The 21,537-nt window shown below is 35.4% G+C and overlaps 4 protein-coding genes and 1 long non-coding RNA gene across 6 annotated transcripts; 3 read left to right on the top strand and 2 right to left on the bottom strand.

Moving 5' to 3' along the window:
• The first annotated feature begins 4,817 nt into the window (after positions 1 to 4,817).
• Positions 4,818 to 8,694, top strand: LOC114871828 (RNA-binding protein squid-like). Its single transcript, XM_029178292.2, has 2 exons — positions 4,818 to 6,045; positions 6,167 to 8,694. The coding sequence occupies exons 1-2, from the start codon at positions 5,692 to 5,694 to the stop codon at positions 6,671 to 6,673; spliced, it is 861 nt and encodes a 286-aa protein (XP_029034125.1). The 5' UTR covers positions 4,818 to 5,691; the 3' UTR covers positions 6,674 to 8,694.
• A 443-nt stretch (positions 8,695 to 9,137) lies between these two features.
• On the top strand, positions 9,138 to 12,035 carry LOC114871829 (E3 ubiquitin-protein ligase SIAH1). Of its 2 annotated transcripts, none has more exons than XM_029178293.2 (5): positions 9,138 to 9,780; positions 10,536 to 10,887; positions 10,998 to 11,237; positions 11,312 to 11,504; positions 11,570 to 12,035. In XM_029178293.2, the coding sequence occupies exons 2-5, from the start codon at positions 10,659 to 10,661 to the stop codon at positions 11,745 to 11,747; spliced, it is 840 nt and encodes a 279-aa protein (XP_029034126.1). In that variant the 5' UTR covers positions 9,138 to 9,780; positions 10,536 to 10,658; the 3' UTR covers positions 11,748 to 12,035. The 2 variants fall into 2 exon arrangements, with proteins under 2 accessions (XP_029034126.1, XP_029034127.1); XM_029178294.2 differs by lacking the exon at positions 9,138 to 9,780 and adding an exon at positions 9,787 to 10,429.
• LOC123987659 lies at positions 10,778 to 12,124 on the bottom strand. The gene is made up of 4 exons (XR_006829258.1): positions 12,037 to 12,124; positions 11,296 to 11,409; positions 11,095 to 11,200; positions 10,778 to 10,870 (listed from the first exon to the last, which is right to left on the bottom strand). It is a non-coding gene; the product is annotated as an uncharacterized LOC123987659 (long non-coding RNA).
• A 4,660-nt stretch (positions 12,125 to 16,784) lies between these two features.
• On the top strand, positions 16,785 to 19,699 carry LOC114882387 (UBX domain-containing protein 7). The gene is made up of 9 exons (XM_029199273.2): positions 16,785 to 16,953; positions 17,073 to 17,321; positions 17,396 to 17,670; positions 17,752 to 18,015; positions 18,105 to 18,165; positions 18,386 to 18,519; positions 18,587 to 18,635; positions 18,711 to 18,796; positions 18,868 to 19,699. Exons 1-9 carry the CDS (start codon positions 16,914 to 16,916, stop codon positions 19,027 to 19,029), a joined length of 1,320 nt encoding a protein of 439 aa, XP_029055106.1. The 5' UTR covers positions 16,785 to 16,913; the 3' UTR covers positions 19,030 to 19,699.
• LOC114876175 (PRA1 family protein 3) lies at positions 19,224 to 21,472 on the bottom strand. The gene is made up of 4 exons (XM_029187358.2): positions 20,967 to 21,472; positions 20,672 to 20,889; positions 20,484 to 20,597; positions 19,224 to 19,698 (listed from the first exon to the last, which is right to left on the bottom strand). Exons 1-4 carry the CDS (start codon positions 21,164 to 21,166, stop codon positions 19,640 to 19,642), a joined length of 591 nt encoding a protein of 196 aa, XP_029043191.1. The 5' UTR covers positions 21,167 to 21,472; the 3' UTR covers positions 19,224 to 19,639.
• Between the last annotated feature and the right edge of the window lie 65 nt (positions 21,473 to 21,537).

The following is a 21,537-nucleotide window of genomic DNA, read 5'->3' as shown; positions in this document are numbered from 1 at the left end:
CAGGAACGAAAAAGCTTCCTCTCTAATAAAGTCGATCGATAAAGTCGAGGTGAAACTTTGAGCGTTTCGCGATAACAGAGTCTAGGACCCAGAGCCTAGACGGAGAAGGAAACGATATTTCCTTGCCGCTAAAGCAATCCGTCGACGGAAGCGTCGTAAAACGGAAACCCGATGGAATTGCAATTGAAACGTTATCAGGCTGATCCTGTATCACCAAAGAATACTTCTTATTGGTGCTTTGCGAACCGTACTAACCGATACCCGTGTTTATTAAATGGAAGCTCGACGACGAACATTGGATACTCTTTGTACTCTTGAAAAAAAAGACGCGTTCCAACCTGCCCGACTATGCGTGTACATTTCCACTGCGGCAGTCAACGCGCTAATAACGCGCCTTACCGCGCGCCGCACCAAACACGGATGTTTCTACTGTGACGGTCAACTTGCCGTGGCGGTCATCGCGAAAATAACTGTTCGTACGCAACGTTAGAATCACGTTAGAATAAAGGTATGAAAAGAGGTTTAAAAAAAGGTTTTATCCGAGGTGTACATTATCAAGGACGATGATCGGGCTTCCATTGTAATAAACTTTCTTAACGGTTGACCAACGGATAACGCGACAATATTCATTAGATAAATGGGAAAACAAGGGGTGGCCCAGCGCGGTTCGAGGGAAATCAAAGTCAATCTCTCTTTATCCATCGTCGTGTTCCGCTCGCGTGACTAGTTCTCTCACAGGCATGATACCGAATATCATTAGCCTGAATATCGAGCGAACACGCCCGAACCAAGAGCTTTTGTTTTTATTCCTCGTCGAGATCAGAGGACGCGTTGCCTTCGTGAAGCACCGCGTCCTCGTAAACTGTACGGCGACGCTGATACCCTCCAGATCGCTGGCGCCAGCCTCCTAATAATGGACACGAACATTCCCGTCGTCGCGAACCAACTGAAACGACTATCTTCGACCTTAAAAATGTTTTTCTCCGACTCGCGAAACGAGGCTGACCTACAGACCCCAAGGATCCAGAAAGAGAATAAGGTAAACCTAAATCCGGTAACACGGTTACCCATCAAATAATGATCTACATTTCGAAAACGCAACATTCCTGGCGGAATGCCTTGGAATGCCGAGCTCGGAGTCCGAGGTAGAACCTCATTATGCATCGACCCGAATTTCCTTCGGATTAGTCCGAGATTTTCGACCATAGAGAACCAGGTCGATCGAAGCGACAATTTCTCCAAGGAATTTCACCTTATCTCGACCAACAGACTCGCGGATTAACGTCAACCATCCTCGCGATCCTTCTCGGCTAATCATTCTCGGCGAAGTAAAGTCGAAGGAATTCAAGAGTAGGGAAACAATACCCAGTCTTTGGTATTTCAAATTAACTAGTCGCTTAAATAGACTAGCTGTGCGTGTAATCCAAACACTTCCGATGAACTTGACACGAATTAGGTTCGCGACATAAATTACACGGTCAGTGTGTAAACCAGGCAAGTAGTAAAGACGAAATTTAGAATCTTTATGCCAGAAACAGGAAATTTCGTTTAATCTAAATCTACATTTGTAAAGGTTCTTTCAAAGGAACGAGGAAGTATTATTAACCTTGACACTTCAAGCAATGGTATTAAAGAAAAATAACGCGTTGCCCTTTTACTGACATTTAGGTACTGCCCTCTTTTATAGGAATTAACGGTCCAACTTTTATGATAGTTGAAGCATCAAATAAACGATAAACTCTCTCGATAGCGTGTCTAATCGACGAACTGTTAAAAAATTAAAATCAAGCCAGAGTCAACCCATGGAATGAAGAAAGGGAATGCCACGCGAGTACCATTAAACGTTTCTCAGACGTTATATCTGGTACCTACACGTGTTTGTTGAAATTTTACTCTACAAGAAAGTTAAGTTTTGCCGCGAAACACGGAAGTTATTTAATAGGGGGTTAGTTCGAGAAAGAACTTTATGTCAACGACACTTTGATAGCTTGAAATTAATATTATTCTATAAGGTAAGCTCGAGTAAGGATGATCTCGAAATCGAAAATGACTCGATCTCGTGACTTACCGCATATCTTGCAATAAAAAGTGGTACAGTTAAAGCGATGTCGCGTGTCACGTGAGTCGGGCGTATCCGCTCGTCATATCCGCGTTGACGCACTCGCGACCGCGATCCTTTAATATCAGAACTTATTCTTTCGTTCGAGTTCTTCTATCCCACTTCTACCCTTGCTTCACTTTTCTTCTATCTTTCTCGCGACACACTGCGAACAACTTATTATACTATAGTTGAAAATTTCGTTTAGCTAGCACGGTATTGCTACCAGCAGCATCGTCAGGATCATCGTCGTCGCGCGAGTAGCAACATTGTAGGAAAGGACCACTGGCAGAGAGCACCACCACGAACGAAAACGTGCGGCACGCATACTTATCTAGCAAAGACCGAGCATCGGCTACCAACGCTACAGATTTCCACCACTCCTTCTTCTTCTTGCCTTGTGTTTAAACTTATAAATAGATATCTGGGTGCGTTCGATTATATTTATATGTACGCGGATCTACGTGTAGGTACGCGTGTGGATGTAACGTAAGCGCGTGCACGTTTCTACACCCCCTCGCGCTTCCACGAACGCAGGAATCGGGGAAACGTGTGCTCGTTCGTGAGCTACGGGTATTATTCATGATGCACCTAGTTACACACTCGCAATCACACGTATACGCACACACAACATTCAACTCCCTCTTTCTCTTATCCCATCCGCTCCGATCGACAACGTTTCTTTAGACCTCGATCGCGTTCGCGATCTTCCGCTTCCGTTAAACGACCGACTATCCTCTTTCCCTCTTAGCTGCCGTGTAGAAGGCACTCCGAGAATGGGTTAGAGAAGTAGGCGTCGTCTACATCGACGGCGAATCAATCGACTACCCTTACCTTCTCGCTGCGTGCTGCTCTTCTCTCATACTACGATTATCGTCCAGTTCGCACTCTCGCGAATCTTCCCGGTGATCTTCCGTTTCGAACGACCGATCCCTTGCTTCTCGCTCTCCTGCACCACTAACGGATACTCCAGGACCTTCGCTTCCGGATCTCCCTTTACCCTTTTCTCTCACTCGCTTTTCCTCCTTTCTCGACTCGACTCGTTTTCCTTCCTCCTTTTTCTATTTTTCTCACTCGCGATACATTACGCCTTTTGCTCCCCACTCGCTCGACTTGGTACACAAACGTTACTGCAACCCCCGATCGCAACGTTAAGCGTACCCCTGGCCCCTTCGACGAGCAAACTTCCTTTTTATCGCGCTCTTTCGTCGGCCGGGAGGTCAGGTGTCGACTGAACGAACGAACGAACGAGTGGTTGAGAAAATGCGACGAGGAGCAAACCAAAATTCGTATATTCTCCCCGTTTGAAAACGAAGGGAAGAAAAATCGAGGTTTGTCGACACGAATGATTTTCGAAATCTGTTCGAAGTAAAACGGTAACAACGACGACGACAGCGACGGCGAAGGCGGCGATAGCGACAGCACACGACACGTTCGACTCGACTCGACGATATGCTGCCGGTTCGACGCCAGCGACGCCTGGCGTCGCGACGCCCCACCCCCTCGTCTCTCAACCCCCTTATAAAAAAGCTATCGGCCGTGTCGCGACGCTATGCGTTTCTATAGATGTTACTTTTCGCTGACCACCATCGAGCGAGATCTATGGAAAGAATTTACCTAACAGAATGGAAGCCATAAACGATAATCAAATGAGTTACTAACATTTCGATTGGATAAAAAAAAAGACAGTTCATCCAACCCTCGTTGCATGGATAAAACTATTGATAGTGATAACGTTAGAAAATAAATATTTACGAAACCGCAACATCAATAGGAGAAAGCTTAATCCATCTGATATCGAATAGATCACGTACTCTGAGTTGCATGATGCATGCACCTATTTATACAATTGGTTACTTGCAAGATTGTTACTATTTTAATAGCGTACGGCGAAACATTGAAATAGATTTTGCAATACGTGGTGAAGGTGAAAAGAAAGGCCTCATTGTTCTAATCAAACTATAATTGAGAGATAATTTATTCTGCTCCTTTATCAATGTTTCAAATACAAATCATTTGAAACGATATATCGATATATTTAAATTTCACGAAAGCAAATTGCTCGTGTTGAAATTTGATAAAACCGCTCCGCGCGTCAGTAAATATTGTGGCGCCATCGCGCGAGTTTATCGCTACTCACTTTTGCCAACAAAAGAACGATAAAACAGTTCAAGGAAGGAACACCTTCTTTCAACGTGTATAAAACAATGGTAATCGACGCTTTAGTTTTACAGTCGTTTCAGATTTCATGAGCATTGCTTTATAGTAAGAAATTCTGTATGAAAACATTTGTACCATATTTTTTTATAGGTGTAAGTGAGTGTGCTCTATTATTAACAACACGTCAGTCTACCCGTTGAACCTTATTCTATTCTTAAACTGTTCGACCGAAGAAAAGATAAGCCGGGGTTGCCGAGGGCCTGTGTTTTATTTATACAACCTTCTCTGTCTGACTATATTTATATATGTAACGAGAAAGCAACGACTTTAAACAGTGCGAAAATAAGTAAGAACAGCACGTGTCTTCGAATTTCCAACAGAATATTAAAAATAAAAGTCATTTTTCAGCATTTACAATTGAAAGTTATCAATTAAACGATCAAAGGCGAAATCTACTCGAACGATTAACATTTTTATTACTTTCATCTTCGTCCTCTATCGTAAATGCACTTGTACCAACTCAATTTAGAGTAATTATGAATTATCCCATTGATTTTGTGTGCAAAAAAAAAAAAATAGGGCCAAGTAAAACGATACGTATCAAATCTGATTAAAATATGTGCGTTACTGTTGTAATGATTTCGACTTTTCTGCTTCGAATCGTACGTGATTTCGATCATACACAATGTATCAATGATTTTCGATTATGCATATTACGATAACCCACAGATACACTACATGACGATATCCTGTTTAAACTTGAAACTTTTCATTTTGACAACTCGAACATTAACCTAACCTGAATCGGTCGTTATGCAAAGAACAAAAAAGGTCATTCGTGAACAAAATACGTTACAACGTCAATCCTGTAGAACGAATTAGAAATATAAAATTTTCAGCGAATGCGAGATTTGGATCTCACCGTTGGGAACAAAGGTATTCGTGCATTGTTCGTGTTCAACGATTTTCAAGGACTTTTGATAATTATCTATTATGAGAGCAAAGAAGCGTTACAAAAATAAGTTGTAAATTTAAACATCGAACGAATACGTGAACATATTAATTTTTCATCTTATTAAAATATTAATTAAAGTTAGTTATGAAACGATCACCGGAAATAAACTGGAATTTCCGGCGTTGTCTGTTGGATCTATCGTTGTGATTGGAGACAAGAATTGCGTCTCACTAGAAAGAACGAATAGCGTGATGTTAATACAGGCTCAGAGGGAATCGGAAACTGTTGCTGACTCTCTTTCTTTCGGTCATAAGCCGGCACCGGTTCACCATAAGAACCGACTGTGACGCGTGCCAACTGTTCCGAAATTATTCTTGTGCGCAGTACACCGTTGCTTTTACCGATTTCGTCGGTTCAGCCAGCCCTATTTGTATTTTTCTGCCGTGATTTTAACGTGGTAAGCTCTAAACGGTACGCGATGGCGGCGGTTGACTGTTACCAGAATCAAGCCCAGAACGAAGGTACCGGCCAACAGTCACAAACCCAACAGCAACAACAATCACAGCAACATCAGCCTCAGCAGCAACAAGCTACCGCCGGAATTCCAGGCAAGGATGACGAACGCAAACTTTTCGTTGGTGGTTTGTCGCGTAATACCACGGATAAGGAATTACGGGATCATTTTGGCAAATTTGGAGAGATTGAGAGCATTTCCGTTAAAATTGATCCATATACTGGTATTTCACGAGGTTTCGCGTTTATGGTATTTACCAATCCTAAAACAATCGACAAACTTTTGGCGTCTGGCGAGCATTATATCAACAAACGAAAGGTTGGTCATATATTATGAATAAATATTCATAATTTACAGTTGAAAGCTCTAATTTTTCTTATTATTTCTTATTTCTCATCAATTTTCACGTTTAATAAAATCTCCTCTTCTTTTCGCTCAGGTGGATCCAAAACGGGTGAGTAAAAAGCCCCAGCATGGTAAAATTTTTGTAGGTGGCCTTACTCCTGAAATCACTGACGAAGATATCAAATCATATTTTGGGCAATACGGTACAATTGTTGAATTGCAAGCACCGTTTGATAAGGTAAAAAACCAGAGAAAAGGTTTTTGTTTCATAACTTTTGACTCGAAAGAAGTTGTATATAAACTATTGAAAACACCGAAACAAACGATAAATGGTAAAGAAGTGGATGTCAAAAAAGTAAAAGTCAATCCAGATCCAAGGAATCAAGGATTCTGGGGTCCGGGCTATGGTTACGGATACGGTGGAGGTTATGGCTACATTCCTGAATACTGTAACGGCTATCAAGGAGGATACGACGATATGTACGCAAACTATGATTACGCTGGTTACGATGGGTATGACAATATGGGATACGGGGCTCAAGGTAAGCCAAGAGGAAACGGTCAGGGACCGCGTCAGTTTCAAAGACATCAACCATATTAAAAATGGGTGTATAAATCTTACATACTCAGAACTTGGTGATACAGCAAGAATATAGTAAGGAGTAGACCAACTTTATTTGAATACAGTCTGAGACTGAGATAGAGAAAATTGGGATAAATGAACTTCTGGGGTCTTTGTCAAACTCCTTTTAAAGCCCCAAATTCTCTAATCAATGTACGTCGAGTCTGTAAAATACTAGATAGTCTATGTACATTTATTAAAAGAACAAATGAAGTTTTCGTTCATTTGCAATTGGTGTAATCTAAGAGGTCAAACAAAAAAAATCGTGTCTTTTTTTCTGTCTGTGCACATTTTCTCATTTATCACGCGATACAATTATTATTGTGACCATTAATATGGAAACTATTAAATTAAGAGACTACTCTAATGAAAAGAAATTTTTCATACGTACAGCTGTCTTTATCTTACATATAAGCTATAGATAAAGTAAAAATTAAAATAACTGATTTACTCCTATTTTCTTGTTATTCATGATTCATAATACTAACATGTATATCTTATAATTTAATACTCTAATTATTCTTTAGCATCTTAAGTTGCATTACTAAAGTATTGTTTATTATATGCTTGGTGTTATTCTTATTGCAAGAAATGCAACACTGTGTCGTTTATATACAATAGGACGTTATGTCGATAAACAGTTTCAGTTCAGAAAACACTCGTCGGTTAGAGGTAATCGATAGATATAAAAAACAAATTACCATTCATGGACCAATGGTTCGTACTCCTAATTAAACATATTTCTTCCTCGTAAATTTATAACCTATACGTATTATCTATTATCATCTATTTGTTTATAATCTAAACTAAGTCCTGTAACTTATATGAGTTGTAAGGTATCATAGGATACATACGCATGTTTCGTATGTTATATGTATATACGTGTACACATAGGTATTGTACACGTGTGCGGATTAGTATATAAATGAAATAGAAATTAAGAGAAAGATAAAAATATTTGAAAATGAATATAATTAAAATATGAACGTCCTGGGTAGATACGCGAAGAGTGCGCGAGTGGTAGAAGATGGTTACAAAATATTCTAAAATATTTGAGAGTCATAGAAAAAAAAAAGAGCAATAAGTATGCTGTAACTTACACAATTGTCTTTATAATTTTATTATTATACATCTAATACCGTTTTTTTTTCTTTCTTTACGTTCAAATTGCAACAATGAATACAGTTTGATGTAAACTTGATTTGTTCGATCAAGCGATTTTAAAAAATTACACTCGTGTACTCCTGTGTTATGTGAAAGGTATAAAAATATTGCAAAAACGATCGTGGTTTATCATATTGAAACAAACGTTTTGTAAACACTGAATTAACAGAATGTTTAAAGTGAAAATATAAATCACTATAATTTAGATTATGACATCTTTTTTTTTCTTTTTTGCATTTGCATCGTATAGCAGTTACTGTCCTGTGTACAAAGACTGCTCTTCATATCGCAAGAAGACTGTTAACGTGTAGTGTATCATTTGATATGATACAAATTGTAGAAAATCTGACAGCCAACAGATCTTGTGATTATCTGAACAAAATTCTTGAAAAATGACAGCATTATAGCAAATGTAGATATGGTATTATGGAACTATCTCTAAGTACATCGAAATTATATTACACACAAGGCTGATAAGGCTTTAAACATTCAAGTTTTTCTCAGATGTTGCAAAAGTATTGAAAGTTTGGCTTAAATATATTTCATTATACACGTGCAAACGAAAAATAAATCGTTCTCTTAAAAGAGATTTTAAGCCAAGCTAATTGTGCTTTTGAAGTTAAATCTGTATACTGTGTATACCATATTTGCTGCGTGTGAAAAATATATATATACATATATATATATATATATATATATGAAAAAAAAGAACAGATTGTGAAATTAAAGGAAATAATACAAATATTTTGTTACTATTGATTACTATTCGCCTGGTTCACCCATGACACAGTGTATATTTTAATTATAACAAAAATAAAATATTCATTAATTGAAAATCACTTTGTAACATTCTTTTTTTTAATTTGGAAAGGAATAGAAGTTTATATGTCTTAAAATATAATAATGTAAAATAGGCATATTTACATTATAAATAAATATGAGTTTATATTATGTATCCTTTCGTATCCTCAATCAAGATACATAATATAAAAGAGAATTTGCTAAATTTTAATTGTAGCTATATAATTAAAACTTCATCTTTTTGTTTTCCTTTTAATGTTAACAAAAATTGTCATTTTAATAGTTGTTAAGATTTCATATATTTTTCATGTATTTGTTTAAATGAATGGGTAGAAAAATTACATAATAACTATTTGTGATGTACGAATAAACTCGGTAGTAGTGACTCAATGTTTCTGCTTTTAATGAGTATGTATGTATAAGTGTTAATGAGTATACGGAATTGATGAAATTCCATAAAAATGATACATGTTCAATATTTTTAGTTAGAAATGAAATTGATGTCGTCGTTGATGAAAATAAGTTTGAAACTGTTATAAAGTGCATTAAAAACGGGACATAACGCTCGTTAATGGCAGTTGCATGCATTGCATGGGTGTAAACGGACGGGCGTACAGTCGAACGGACAGCTGCGGTGTCATCATCTTGCTGTGCGTCGTATTGTACGGAACGAGCTGCAAGTGTCGGAAGTTCGAAAAGGAGCAAATTGCTACTATGTCTCAGCGAAAACTATCAAAAGCCACGTTACAATTAATGTTGCCTCTTTGGCCAAGAGAATTCGCGATGTAGCCTCTCCCACAGTCGATTTCATCGCGTTCGCGTTTATTCCTCATCGATGTACCGAGAATTATCGGGAGCATTTCGTGCAACATTTTCGAAGTCAAGTCGCATGAAATCTCCTGTTGTTGCTGTTTTCGTAACAACATTTGTCTATTGTCGTGTCGTCTTCTGTCGTTATTCTCGACGTTTTCATTCTCGTTTATATCTCTGTTGTCACCGTTCTCAAGTGCCTTCTCTCTCTCTCCCTCTCTCATACTTTTCACTATTTCCCGATCTGAATCGCGCGAAAACTATTGTATGCATCGAGTGACGTACTAATGTTTTTGTCAATCCAGATTCCGGTAAGTTTATATACATGCTTTCTTTAATGTTATAAACTTATATATTCTTCTCATCTTTATTATATGGAATTTTCCACGAGAGAATCGTTCGCTCTCTTTTTTTCTCACGCATTGTTTATATGTTGATCGTTCATTCGTCGCGATGGGACTCGTGACTTGTTTCGTGACATTATTTTCTACAATTTTTTCTCTGCTCGTTATTTTTTCGGATAAACGATCCAAGAGTACATCATCTAAAATGTTGTTGCGTTTCTCGAGGAAAATTGGTCAAACTTTCGCATGAAAATTCCGTTGAGAAACGATGATGATAATCAATGCGCATCCGATAAATGGTCGTATGATCGATGTAGCGTGTAATCATCGTTATTGATACAGAATTATACATAAACAAGACGGTTTCTTATGAGAACTTTCAGAATAGTTACTATTAATGAAGTACTTTTATCACGATCAAAGAGTTCGATGAACCGTTTTGTTTTTTTAAGGTTTTTATTTATTCGCTTAATTTGCTCAATAAGGGACATGAACAAAACTATACGTATTCGCATAAAAATGTAAAATCTCGGTAAATTGAGATAAGAATTGATATAATGTACAATTTTTTTTTTTCATTTTTTTTTTTTTCAAATCAGTTTCATACATGATAAAGGTACAGTTGTAAAATATAAGAAATTCTTTACATATTAAAATTTTATAGCAGTAAACTTTACGTACAAAGCACTTTGTGACATCATTGAAATTATAATGATTTACAGATATGAGGTGGATGATTCATTCCAGAATGCATCGCATTTATTAGACATCTTGAAATTAAACAGATTTCCTTGTCATCAAAACAGCAAAGTGTTCTTGTTCGATACACAGAACAAAAAGAAAAGATGTCCCAATTAAGTATTAGTACGGGAAAGAGAGGGAGGAGTGTTGCAAGCTCCTCTGCATCTACTGTATCATCTTTGAGCAGCTCAACTGACCTGGCAAGCCTATTTGAATGTCCGGTTTGCTTTGATTATGTTCTTCCACCAATTTTACAATGTCAGAGTGGACACCTTGTTTGTAGCAATTGCCGACCAAAGCTTAACTGCTGTCCTACCTGTAGAGGTCCATTAGGTATGTAATGCGATATATCAAATGTAAACCTTTGAAATATGAAGGGCCTTGTATTATATATAATTAACAAATTCTAAACATATTATTTTGATGTATTAATTTTAATATAGGTAATATTCGCAATTTGGCTATGGAAAAAGTGGCAGGTAATGTAATGTTTCCTTGCAAATATTCAACAAGTGGGTGCACTGTTTCTTTGGTGCATACCGAAAAGGCAGATCATGAAGATGCATGTGAATTCCGTCCATACAGTTGTCCTTGCCCAGGTGCTTCTTGTAAGTGGCAAGGATCTCTTGAGCAAGTAATGCCGCATCTAGTTATGAGTCACAAAAGTATTACAACGCTTCAAGGTAATCTTGCCAAATATTCTATACGATTATGTCATTTCTAATTGGAGAAAGTAATTACATTGCTCTTATTACAGGAGAAGATATTGTTTTTTTAGCAACTGATATTAATCTTCCTGGTGCAGTGGACTGGGTAATGATGCAGTCTTGTTTTGGTCATCACTTTATGCTAGTACTAGAAAAACAAGAAAAATACGATGGACATCAACAATTTTTCGCAATTGTTCAATTGATTGGTTCAAGGAAACAGGCAGAAAATTTTGCTTATAGGTAAATATACATATATGGTACAATAAGCGGGATAAGGATTTAATATAAATTCTTATGCTCAACAGACTAGAATTGAATGGGCATAAAAGACGCTTAACATGGGAAGCTATGCCGCGTTCTATTCACGAAGGCGTATCATCTGCAATTTTAAATTCAGACTGCCTTGTATTTGATACTTCTATCGCGCAATTATTTGCCGATAATGGAAATCTAGGAATTAATGTTACAATTTCTATGGCATGAGGAAAACTGGAAAAAGCAGTGTGAAATCATTTAAGCGTATCGAGCTGTCTTTAGATCGATAATCCGGTCTTTGTACTGAGAGTCGCTCGTTATGTATATATAGCATTTTTTTACGTTACCACTGATAAATATTAGCAATATGGATGTTAGGAAATGTTTGGAATGTGTTGATGAAGCATAGTAATCAAACGCTCAGTTACAGGACCTCCCTTTAGAAGCTTTAAAGTGTACTTGTATGTGATATTAACACTACAGTGTGAAAATAATAAAAACCTTTCATTATACTTACGATGACTTTAAAGCTTTGGCACTGAGTAAAACATCGATTCCAAAAAGTACCTGACACCTATTGCGCACTGCTGTTACGATCTTTTAGTCATTTCTTATCGAATTCACGTTTTTTTCCTAGTAGAAACCATTTTTTTTTTTATTCTAACTTGGATGCTTTCTAATATATGTAAGATATATTCTTTAGGAAAATACCATTACATTTTATAAAAAGAAGTACAATTTTTGTCAAAACATTAAGTACCATTTGTTTATAGTACAGTCATGGTATAACAAACAAAAATTCGAAGCACATAATGAAATTCCTTGATACATAATTGTTTACTGTATTATAATTGAACTGATTGTAGTAAGCATACATTTGTCATTATTTATTCTCATTTGGAACGTCATATGTTCGCATATTTATTATCACCTCGTAATTTGTTTATAACTTTAGCTTTTAAATAAGTTTGTTTTGTAATAAATTTGCTTTTTTTTAACCATTTAGAGACATTGTAGACTTACTTTGTACTAGATTACTTTGTAATTGAGTTCTTTATAGGTAGTGCTTTCCGTGTTCGGAATCTCAAAAAAAGGAAAAAAAAGAATCAGTGGAAATTTACAATCATTATTACAAAAATTGTGATTATTTTGCTGTGAAACGTTTTGCCTTATACATAATGATTACTCGTTACAAGCATTAACAGTGATTGGTAGTATGGAATCAGTGGTCAATATATTTTCTGTTTTACAGAGACAAAGTATTAAAGCACTTATATCAGCAGTACACACGGGAACACGAAAGTAGTTGATATACGATAAGGAGGTGCAAAATAATAGAATAAAGTTGCGCAATCTCATTCTTTTTTACTGATGCCGAAATAGACGAATTTATCCAAGAAAAAGAGTTACAGTTTCAGGAATATATAGATCCATTACATTGTTGCATAGTAGGTTTATAAATAACATGCCAAGTTGTAAATACTTTCTATACTATTCTTTTAAAAAAGAAAAAAAAGACAAAGACTTTGAGTGTCTCTTACTAAAATTCATAACAAAAAACATTGATTAACATAACGTTATGTTTATAAATTACCTTTGGAGAAATACATATTGAAGTAAAAGTGTAACAAGTCAGATACGTGTAAACTAAACATTAAACGTAAACGAAAGCGATACGTTCGAACAAAGTTAAGAGTGAGCTTGATCGCGATCAAATTTGAAATTCTAAAAATTTGATATAAAATAGGAAAAAAGAAGTTTTCGATAGATCCAATTTATTATGAGAACGATGTAGCGTAATGAATAAATGTTCCGAAATTGAAATTTTTCCGTCGAATCGTGATCCTTATGTTACCGTCACCGCATATAAACATTCCAGATGTACGTGAAAAGTTACTGTAAATAGAACAAACTATATGTGATAAAGCTATTGATAATTTAAATTATCATATCGACACGTATGATATATATGTATATGAAATTCAAAGAAATATGGGAACCAATTGCATGTTATGCATATGTATAAGTATATATAAACATGTAAGTGTATATCGTATATATATAAATATATTGAAATGTATTTATATATATATGTAATATATATGCGTATGAAGCTTATATAACTATACTTATGTTTATATAAGTGTACTAAACTAAATACTTTATTTCAATAGATTTAAATAGTTTTGGCGGTTGTTAAAAAAGAAAGAACTACGTACATTGGTATCTAACTTTCACGTTAACTGTTATTCTGTCAGACGGAATAGAAATAATTTTAGGTTTCATAATAGAATTGATCAATCGAACCGCGAACTTCGCACAGTTACGTACTGCTAAGTATTTGTTCAGAAACTTAATTATAAGAATAGAATAAATCTGATTGGACGAAAACCGATTGGAAAACAAAGTGTATGAATAATTAAGTACGATATTGTTGAACTGTCGTCGATAACGATCGTACACAGTATTAAAGTACGGACTTCGTTACGAGAATAACGTATCGCTAAAATTGTATATACGCATAATTCGATAAAGTATGATTCTAGAATTAGTTACGATATAGTGTTTAATTGTTTATTACAGTAATTTATTCTTACAGATCAACAGTAATAGTATACAAATATTTTTACGGATGCAATAATTAATATTGCTTAACTGTATCCCTTACTGCATAATTTTTTTTTAACATCGTTAAAATAACGTTAATATAAAATTTTTAGCATAATCTCTTAATATTAAGATTCTCGTAAAGATTTTGTAGTTTTATTTACTATTAAAAAAAGTAATTGATTTATTAAAAATCGTAATTGCAGTGAGGGATCAACGTCATAGATGTTCATGTTCCAGGATAACTTGTAATTTGGTTGTACTTACAATATAAATTTTTGTCAATCAACATTACTTTTCTATTTTAATACTATCATGTATTTCTATAGTTTATTATTGGTTCCATACAAAATGCAAATATTTGGATACCAGTAGTATTATAATGCAACACCACGAATCCTGTTCCTAAGCGTCGAATACATTTGTTATTAAAATAATAATTCTCGCAGTTATTTATTTTTTCATTCCTTTCAAGGACCTTGCAGGGACTGCCCTTCAATCACTGCATCCCCACAACCCTTGTATCTTTGCACTCCTTACATCGCAGCATTTTTTATATCCCTGCATCCCTTAGATCTCGGCATCCTTACACCCTGGCATCCCTTATGAACCATCTCTTACATCCTTGTATCCCTTACATCCTTGCATCCCTTACATCCCTGCATCTCTTACATCTCTGCATCCTTTACATCTCTGCACTCCTTTTAAACCTGCATTATTTACATCCCTGCTTTCCTTACATCCCTTCATCTCTTGTACCCCTGCAACCCTTATAATAAATATATTACAAATATAATAATATACTACAAAAATTGATCCGAGTACAGGTAAGTAAAGGTAAGTAAAGGTAATTAAAGTCTTATACAAATTTAGTTCCTTTTTTTAACGCCAGAGGGCGCTGCTTCGACGCCGAAATCTTAGTGCACATTTTTCCCGCAAGAGGGCCAAAATTTCGGCCAGATTTAGTTCCTTTTTCTGAAACCAGATGGCGCTGATTCAACATCGAAATTTTAGTTCAAATTTTTCCCGCCAGAGGGCCAAAATTTCGGCCAGATTTAGTTCCTTTTTCTGAAACCAGATGGCGCTGATTCAACATCGAAATTTTAGTTCAAATTTTTCCCGCGAGAGGGCCAAAATTCCAGCCAGATTTAGTTCCTTTTTCTGAAACCAGATGGCGCTGATTCAACATCGAAATTTTAGTTCAAATTTTTCCCGCTAGAGGGCCAAAATTTCGGTAAAAATTAGTTCCCTTTCATTTATGAAGGGATATAGAAATGTAAGGGATACAGAGATGGAAGAGACGGAAGAGATGTAACAATGTAGGGATGAAAAGAATGTAGGGATGTAAGGAATGCAGAGATGTAAGATATGGAGGGTTGAAAGGGATGTAGGGATGTAAGTAATGCAGAGATGTGAAGGATACAGGAGGATAAAGAAGGCAGGGATGAGAGGATTACTTAGATGTAGAGAATGTTGAGAAGTAAAGGAATCAGAAATGTAAAGGATGCACACCGGAGTAATACAATCAAAACGTTCTTAATGAGTTCATTCAGTAAGCTGAGTAGATAAATACAGCAAATTAAATGAATCTCTGCATCCCTTAAATCCCAGGATATCATGCGAGTATGTAGAGAGTACCACCGCTGCATCGGGGTCCCTGATACCCCGGATACCATAATGTCGATATGCAGAGCGCCAATGGTATCTCGGGGTCCCTGACACCCCAGGTGATATATTGGTATGCAGAGATTGCCACTCGGGGTCCCTGATACCCCTGATACCATAATGTCGATATGCAAGGGCCAAAGGTGTCTCGGGGTCCCTGACACCCCAAGCGATATTAGACCGGTATGTGGAGATTGCCACTCGGGGTCCCTGATACCCCGGATACCATAATGTCGATATGCGAGGGCCAAAGGTGTCTCGGGGTCCCTGACACCCCAAGCGATATTAGACCGGTATGTGGAGATTGCCACTCGGGGTCCCTGATACCCCGGATACCATAATGTCGATATGTAAAGGACCAAAGGTGTCTCGGGGTCCCTGACACCCCAAGCGATATTAGACCGGTATGCAGAGATTGCCACTCGGGGTCCCTGATACCCCGGATACCATAATGTCGATATGCAAGGGCCAAAGGTGTCTCGGGGTCCCTGACACCCCAGGTGATATATTGGTATGCAGAGATTGCCACTCGGGGTCCCTGATACCCCGGATACCATAATGTCGATATGTAAAGGACCAAAGGTGTCTCGGGGTCCCTGACACCCCAAGCGATATTAGACCGGTATGCGGAGATTGCCACTCGGGGTCCCTGATACCCCGGATACCATAATGTCGATATGCAATGCGCCAATGGTGTCTCGGGGTCCCTGACACCCCAAGCCATCGACCACTGCGCTATCTATATAAGAGCGGCGCAAACTATTCGTTAACTTACCGACTGTCGGAAGTTCAGTCGATAAGTCGGTAATTTATTGACTAGTTTCCGCCGCTTTTGTATAGATGGCGCAGTGGTCGAACTTAAAAAATACTTAATTCTAGGCGGTCTTTTCAAAATATAAGTTTGTCAAATTACGCACGCAGACCTAACTGCGTCTGGGGGTGTCTGAGACCCCCTAAATCTCGACTCCCTCGAGAACAAAGGCTCGTCCAGTCTTTCTGAATCCATAATCACTGTTGCAGTTTAAAGAGCATAAAGTGTTGAATCTATGGTTGCATCGGATGAGAAAATTTTGCGAAAGTTCTAATGTCTGTATTTATAAATTTCTATAATTCAGATACACAATGGATCAAGAACTTATTGACAAATTTGTCGAAGTAACAGGTAAGAAACACATTGTTTAATAAACATTTATGGTAGGTTAATGTTTTGAACCTAGGAAAACTGTTTTTCTTCCTTATACATATATGTTTTTTTTATATATGGTATTTATTAATTATTAGGAGAAGGTGAAGCAACAGCTCGTCAGTATTTGTCATTAACAGAAGGAAATGTAGAAGCTGCAATAAGTTTAATGTTTGAGGGAGGAGGACTAGCACCTGAACCAATACCTGTTCCTGATCCTGAACCAGAAGTGAGACCTCCTATCTTACCCACGCAAGAAATATTAGTGCCATCTGGTCCAGTATGTTCCCTTCCAAGATTATCAACTAATGTGTTTGATAGATTTAGAGATTTTGCGGTAGAAACCCGTAGGTATCATTTTACTTATATTTAAGTCTCATCTAATATACATATTTTAAACATCATATTATATTTCATATAGAACGACAGGAGGAAGAAATGGCTTGTAAAGTAGCTGGTGTAAAACAAATGTCCTATTGTAAATCCAAAAGATTAGAAGATTTATTTCGTCCTCCATGCAATATCCTTTTCCTAGGTTCTTTTATCGAAGCTCGTGAACATGCTAAGACATTAAATCATTGGTTACTTGTAAATATTCAAAATCCTCAAGAATTTTCATGCCAAATTCTTAACAGAGATGTTTGGTCAAATCAACAAATTCAAGAAATTATAAAGGATCACTTTGTTCTGTGGCAAGTAAGTTGTTACAGAAGAATTTTATTTAATTATTGTTGAATATACATGAAATATGTACTATATTCTTGTATATGTAAATAGGTTCTGTCAAATTCAAGCGATGGGAGCCGCTATGTTCATCTTTACGATGTATACGAATATCCTTATCTAGCAATAATAGATCCTAGAACAGGAGAATGCATGCAAACTTACAATCATGTTACTGTGGATATTTTAATGTCTGCTTTGAATGACATGCTAAGCACTCATCCATCACCAGAATGTGTATCAAATGATTCCTTTAATTCTAAAGACTGGAACAGTGCAGTGACAGCAACAAAAGAAAATGCTCTACCCAATTTACTGGTGTGTACAAAATTTTTCTTTACTTGTTCTTAGTTTAACCTTCCATGTTATACTTTTTCATTTATTTAACATAATAAATTTATATACAGGATTGCAGCAGTAGTACTTCTCAACCTTCTAAACATATGATTGGTAATTTAAGAGATACAGGTATGTTATATTTGTATATTACAGTATCTAGCATAGTAGGCTTCCTCAAGGAAAAGGGTGATGACCGAGTTCTCGATCTCCCCCATAGTCTTTCTCGGGTTTCCAGCTTTCGGGATTTCGCCCGAATATTCCGCCATTTCTCCTTGGAAACTCTACTTTGCTCGATGTAGTACATATTTTTTTACATTACACCTACATATACAGATTGTTATATTTACAGATAATAACATAGACGCGGCAACAATTCAGAGCTCAAGTACAAGCACAACAATTGATGTTTTTCAGAATAGAAGTAAAAAGAGAAGAATAGATGAATCCGATCTAAACGAAGAAACTCAAAAAATCAATTCAAAGGTATACTAAAAAGTGTGTATGATTTATCGTATACATAACTTAAAGTAATGTGCATAAATCGTTCTAGGATGCTCAACCGTGCGAACCCAAATGTGATACAAACGAACCAGAAATTGGTAATGAAATGTTACATTTAAATTTTATGTTATATTCTTTTATAACTAAGTTTTAAAGACTAATTCTTTACATAGATAATGCATCTGCTGTGAGACTTTGTTTAAGATTACCGAATGGTAAAAAAGAAACGGTGTTGATGTCTGCCATAAACACAATAGAAGTAAGCTTATTAACTTTATTATTTGTAACTATAGTATAAAAATGATGCGCTACTTTGGATTTGCTTTTCAGGATTTTATAAACAAAATGAACGAAATGGGATATCCGTCGACCGATCACACTTACTTGGTACCATTTCCAAAAACAAATATTGGAATGCTTTCTCCAGAAACATATTTATCGGACACGATATTATCTCCAGCGAATACAGTATTTATAACAAAGATACAGTAATTTTATTAGGTGATTTTTCTTTTTACAATAAATGAAACGATATTTCAATCACTGGAATTAATTGTTCTGCTATTGCAGATAAGATACGAGAAATCAAATATAGCATAAGTTTAAAAAAAAAAACATTCTTATAACTTAAAAGCAAACAATACACATAAATATACATTGTCATATGTGTTCAGTTAGTATTTATGGTTATTTAATATGATTATTATAACAGTTTTTTTTTTTTTAATTTTGAAGAAACAAATTAATGCCGTATTTAGACAAAATAATGATGAAAAAATGCTGTTATATTCTCATGTACAGTAAGTCTGTGTTTAAGCTGTACTTCCTATTGTTTAACATTCGGTTATTTATTTCATTATGTTTTCCTTAGTTTTTGACATTAAAAGTTTCAAATGACATGGTAAATAAAAATCTTTTAGCTGAAATTATCATCGAGAATTGTTTTTCTTCCTTCCTTATAAAACTTTTATTTCTTTAGTGAAACAGATAAACGTATACAAAATTATATGATTCCAAATAAATTTTGATATCAATTTATAAGTAAAATTATATGTATGTTCATTACCAGTCGTTGTTATAAATTTTTGCATAAAGCAAATTACTAGTGAAGCGATTGGACGGTAGTTGTCTGCTTACGAAAGGCTATACCGGTCGCGTCTTCTGCATAATGAAATAAAAAAGAATAATGAAATGTTAGGTATAATAAAAAAATGTGTGTTAATACAAATTAAAATCATGAAGTCTTGAAAAATAGTTGGTACTACTCAAAAACATTATACAATTCCATTTTTGTTATTTGTCATACATTAAATATAAATATGACATAATATTTTTTCTACGTATAATACATTAGGTATATTACATATTTCAAATATTTAACAATATATTTAATGATTAGATTATACACATAAATAAAATGAAATACAAAATGAGTAAAATACATAATTTCCAAAATCATATAAAACTAACAAATAAACGAAATACAATCTTAGAATCACAGATTACATATGTTCTTACAATTGCTAACATCAATTATTTTAAACATCTTACAGAGTTTCTCACATATTTTAACCTTTATACACAAAGAAGAAGAACCGATTGAAAAGTATTAAACATTCATTCTATTAATTCATTAGAAATTTAAATACCATGCGAATATTATACTGAATAACTGTTTACAAATCTATTATCTATTAAATGATCAATTTATCTGTATAATGTAAGAAAGTCTAGCAAAAGGGATTATTTTTTACCATGTTTTAATATTAATATAGACAAGAAAATCTATGCTCCATTTTAGAGCAATGAAGCAAAGCTTAACAGTGTAATGTTCAATGCTTCAAAAACACATATATTACACGTCTATAATCATGAAGCTGTATACAAAACAAAAATACACCTGTCAGAGTGTAAAGAAACTTATGTAAAGAATTCTTCTTTCATACCAAAATAATTTAAAACAGCTCCCATTGGTGTACGTTCTAATCCCATTCCTTCTAACTTGTTGACAACCTTATTTTTCAAACTCCTTAATCTCAATGATGCATGTACAAAAGTTACTAAAACATCAATATTAAGCTGTTATATCAATACAATTTGATGTTTCATTACTTGTTATAAAAAGAAGACTTACCACAAACTGATAAAAGAATACTAAATAACAAGAACACAACTGAATTTATAGTGTATACAACAAAACCTGCACAAATAACAGTAAGAATAATTCCAATTTGTGGATAGGATCTTTTGAGTTTTAATAAAGATTCTCGTTCGCTAAATAAATAAATACATGCACCCCAGATTGCCGTCATTGCTGATAATCCAATAATCATTTTCATTGGATTTACCGATCTAAACAAACAGAGAAATATCATATTAAGAAATCTCATTCATTTTTCCAAAATACTTTATAGGGTTAACATACTTACGCTACAATCAGTATAATAGCAATGGTCATATACACATAATTGGTTTGATAATACACAAGATTATTTACTACTCTATTACCCCATTTTTCTAAATCTCTAAAATTAGGTAATTGAAAACGTGACGATTCCAAAAGAAAATCGTTCAAACTGCGAAGAGGTGGTAATTCACAAGTATCACTCAATGATTTTGCTTTATCCATTCCGGTGATGTGTCGTGTGAAATTAAATGAAATTAAAAAGCTTCACTTTTGCTATCACACGGCAGAAGATCTTTACTCGAGCAATCGTTCGGTATTTTTGGATGATGACGACTACAAGACAAATGTCATGCACGGCTTGCGATATCTCAACCTCCTCCTCTGTTTAAAAATAATTAACTAGATCATTTAATACAGTAACTTTTGATTTTACATAATAACGAAAATTTGAAGTTTTATGTAATTTATCGACAATTAACGTAGTGTTTGAAGAAAAATAATTATACTGAATTGCTGAAACAAATTCATGTGGTAAACGTCGAACGCTAAAAGTTACGTCATTATTCATCTTAGGAAAGTGTAGATAGCGGGTA

Source organism: Osmia bicornis, chromosome 1 (genome assembly GCF_907164935.1).
Source record: "Osmia bicornis bicornis chromosome 1, iOsmBic2.1, whole genome shotgun sequence".
Taxonomy (NCBI): Eukaryota; Metazoa; Arthropoda; class Insecta; order Hymenoptera; family Megachilidae; genus Osmia; species Osmia bicornis.
This window is presented reverse-complemented; position numbering and strand designations above follow the sequence as displayed.